This window comes from Rhagoletis zephyria, unplaced genomic scaffold, assembly GCF_001687245.7.
Source record: "Rhagoletis zephyria isolate East Lansing unplaced genomic scaffold, Rhagoletis_zephyria_1.1 Rzeph_scaffold_02010, whole genome shotgun sequence".
Lineage (NCBI taxonomy): Eukaryota > Metazoa > Arthropoda > Insecta > Diptera > Tephritidae > Rhagoletis > Rhagoletis zephyria.
The window spans coordinates 6,011-9,559 of NW_016159094.1; the positions used below are offsets into that span (position 1 = coordinate 6,011).

General features: G+C 40.9%; 1 protein-coding gene across 1 annotated transcript; it reads left to right on the top strand.

Moving 5' to 3' along the window:
- The first annotated feature begins 288 nt into the window (after positions 1 to 288).
- On the top strand, positions 289 to 885 carry LOC108365816 (uncharacterized). The gene has a single exon (XM_017619998.1). It carries the CDS (start codon positions 289 to 291, stop codon positions 883 to 885), a length of 597 nt encoding a protein of 198 aa, XP_017475487.1.
- The last annotated feature ends 2,664 nt before the right edge of the window (positions 886 to 3,549 follow it).

Consider the following 3,549-nt stretch of genomic DNA (forward strand, 5'->3'; position numbering starts at 1 on the left):
GTCGGATGATGAGAAAGGACCCAACCGATGACTACCAAGTGGCAGTAAAGCACGCAATAAAACAAGCAAAAACAATAGTAAATCCAAGGAAAGCATATACAATGACATTAATGAATCCTTCGGCTCCCTCAATGAACGCACTCCCAAAAATACACAAGCCAGGAAATCCGATGAGACCAATTATCACCAGGATACAAACTATCGAAATATCTAAAATCGTTTCTGAAAGAAAAACTGGAACTGCCCAATAAATACACAATTACGAATAGAGCGGAGTTAATTGAAAGGATGAAATCGCTAGAAATACCCAAAGATGCGAAATTTGTATCATTTGATGTTAAGGATCTTTACCCATCGATACCAACGGCAGAAACAGTTACCATCTTGACTAAAACTTTGATAGAAAAAACAGACAAGAACGTAGCAACGGAAATCGTGAACACACTGAGGGTAACACTAGACCAAAACTACTTCAAGTTTAATAACAAAATATATAGACAAACTAACGGGCTAGGTATGGGTAATCCCACATCTGCAATTTTAATTGAAGTATTCATGCAACATTTAGATGAAAAGTATATGACGGAGCTGACAACAAGCCGGGGAGTAAAGTTCTACGCAAGATACGTCGATGACATCATATGTCTTGTAACGGGAGACAAGGAAGAACAAATTCAAGGCTATCTCAACGACCAACACACGAATATAAATTTCACTATGGATAAGGAAAACGAAGGTAAAATAAACTATTTGGACATAACAATTAAAATAAATAAGGTTACCAACAAATGCGAATTCGGGATATATAGAAAGCCCACGGCCACAGACACGATAATACACAATACTTCAAACCACCCTCAACAGCACAAGCCTTTAGACATCTAATAACCAGGCTTGAACGAACCCCATTGGAAAAAGAAGCTTACAGCAAACAACTTAGTACGATATACGCAATCGCGGAAAATAACGGATACAGAAAGGGCCTAGTAAACAAGATAAGAAGAGAAACAAAAACGAAGAAATCAAATAAGAAGGAAAATAATGAAAAGGCTTGGGCAGGCTTGACTTATACCGGCAAAACTTCATATAAATTGGCTAAGGTATTCCAAAAGTATAACATTAATACAGCATTTAGAACGAAGGACAATGTGGGGAGGATACTACGAAATAGCGCAAACGAGGAATACCCACTAGACAAGCAAGGTGTATATAAGTTGACTTGCGAATGTCAACATAGTTACATAGGACAAACAGGGCGCAAGATAAAAACAAGATATCGTGAACATATAAGGGACTACAACAAAAAAATGCTAAAACCTTCTACCACCCCGGAATCGAACTTCGCAGACCATATGGCAGAAAACCATTGTACGCCAATGAAAATAGGAAAGACAGCCAAAGTTCTCCATGTACAGCACAAAGGACAACGCCTAAACGTATTAGAGAATATGGAGATATACAAACAAAATACGTTCGTCGGAAAAATAATAAATGAGCAAATAAACACCGCATCTGATATATTATTCGAACCACTCAGGCTACTATACGCAAAACAAAACAGAAACCCTGCAACTACCATAAACAATGAAATGCGGGTTCAAACTACAGAAACAAAGAGAGAGAAAATAACTGATTTTTACCTACCTGCGAATCCATGCAACAATTAATTAAAAAAGAGGTGAGCAGCTAATTTCTACCTGAGGATGTACACACAGAACTGAAACTACTGGTTGAAAGAATATAATCCGCTGAGACGTACCTTACTATGAACCAACGAGGATTTAACACGGCTATAAATAGTGACAGACAAACAGAAACTATTCAGAACGAAAATGACACTGAAGATGGCACAACGCCGAAACCGATTTGTCTCCAAACCAAATTTGACAAGGGATGACGGAAAATCGTTCCACATTACATCAAAAACTTCCCACTTTAGCGTTATCGACCAGGGGACGAAAACGTGAACTGCAGGACGCTCTTTTGAGACACTTCGGCCATTCCTGAGTCGATACCGATACTGAGAGTTTAGACTCGGATGAATATTACCAAAATGTACAATTGCCGGGTCACAGCTATTTCACTCTTCGCGATACCGAAGATACGTTGTCATAATTTTCGGGGTGCGGGCAACCTGACGTTGATCAGTGGTTGCAGGAGTTTGAAGACAACGCAGCTGTGGTTAATTGGAGTAACTTGCAGAAATTTATTTACGGAAAGCAGTTGATTAGGGATGCGGCCAAGATATTTGTGAGGAGTCAGTAGGCGGTTAAGGATTGGAGCTCGTTAAAGACCATCCTCAGAACAGAATTTGGAGTTAAGCTTGGTGCTAACGAGATACATCGTATTATGAAGAATAGGCGTAAGCGGGTAAATGAAAGTTTCCGCGAAAGTTTCCTGTACTCACTGATGGAGATTGCTAGACCAATTGATATGGATGATGAGAGCATCATCGAGTATTTTTTTTTGAAGGTATTATCGATTCGCAGATTCTATATCAGGCGTTATCCATAGAGGAGCTCAAAGGAAACTTGCGCGTATACGAGAAGTGCCGTGGAATGGGGAACATACCAGTGATTCCTCAGTCAACTAGAGACAAAAGCGTTGTTAAAAATTAAGCACATAGCAGCGGTAGCAGCAGGGCATGTTTTCGTTGCGGGAAAGTAGGGCATCTGGCCAGGCAGTGTTCCCAATCGGCAATTCGGTGCTTTATATGTAGCCAAGTCGGCCACAAGGCAAACGAGTGTAAACATCCGATATCGCGAGCGGAAGAGAAGAATGATAGCAAAGGTGTACATGTGGTTATCGATAGTCAAGATCAACCAAAACCAAACTCGGCATCAAGGGAAGCGTGTCTATTTCGAGACAGTGAAATCAACGGGTACACGTTCTCAGCCTTGTTAGATACGGGTAGTGATATTTGCGCTATCAGATACGACACCCTGATTAACATCGGCTACGTTCATTTGCAACCAAAGATAAAGACGTTGTATGGTATCGGCAACCAAATGATCAAGATCATTGGATGTTTCACCGCACGTATAACTTTAGACGAAGTCGAAGTTGATATTGAGTTTCATGTTGCCAGAGAGAGTGATATTTTGTATGATGCGATTCTGGGCAAGGATGTACTCAGGCAAGTGGATGTTGTCATTGATGGTGACGGCGTTAAATTCCGAAAGAAAAAAGGAATGCCGGGCAGAAATCAGAGAAGCTTCAGGTAGCTAGAGAGAAAAGCGTAGTAGGCGGAGAAGCAAATCCTGTTGGGGAATTAGAGAAGGAGTTAAGGCAAATCTTACATTTTGCGTGCAACGAGGGTGTCGAGTTGCCAGTTGAACTCGACCATCTGCATACTGAAGTGAAGGAAGGCGTGATTGATCTGATTACGAACTGCAGAAGCGTAAAGAAAAGGCCATCACCAATCGCAATGAAGATTATCTTGTCGGATGAGATACCAGTCTACCAAAACCGTGGCGGCTGTCGTATGCAGATAAATGGTTTGTTGAAAAGCAGGTGGAAGAGTGGTTGGCCGACAACATTATACAGCAC

Bases quoted from the DNA above. Each gene is read 5' to 3' on its own strand.
- LOC108365816 (XM_017619998.1), top strand. From the start codon at position 289: ATGAAATCGCTAGAAATACCCAAAGATGCGAAATTTGTATCATTTGAT.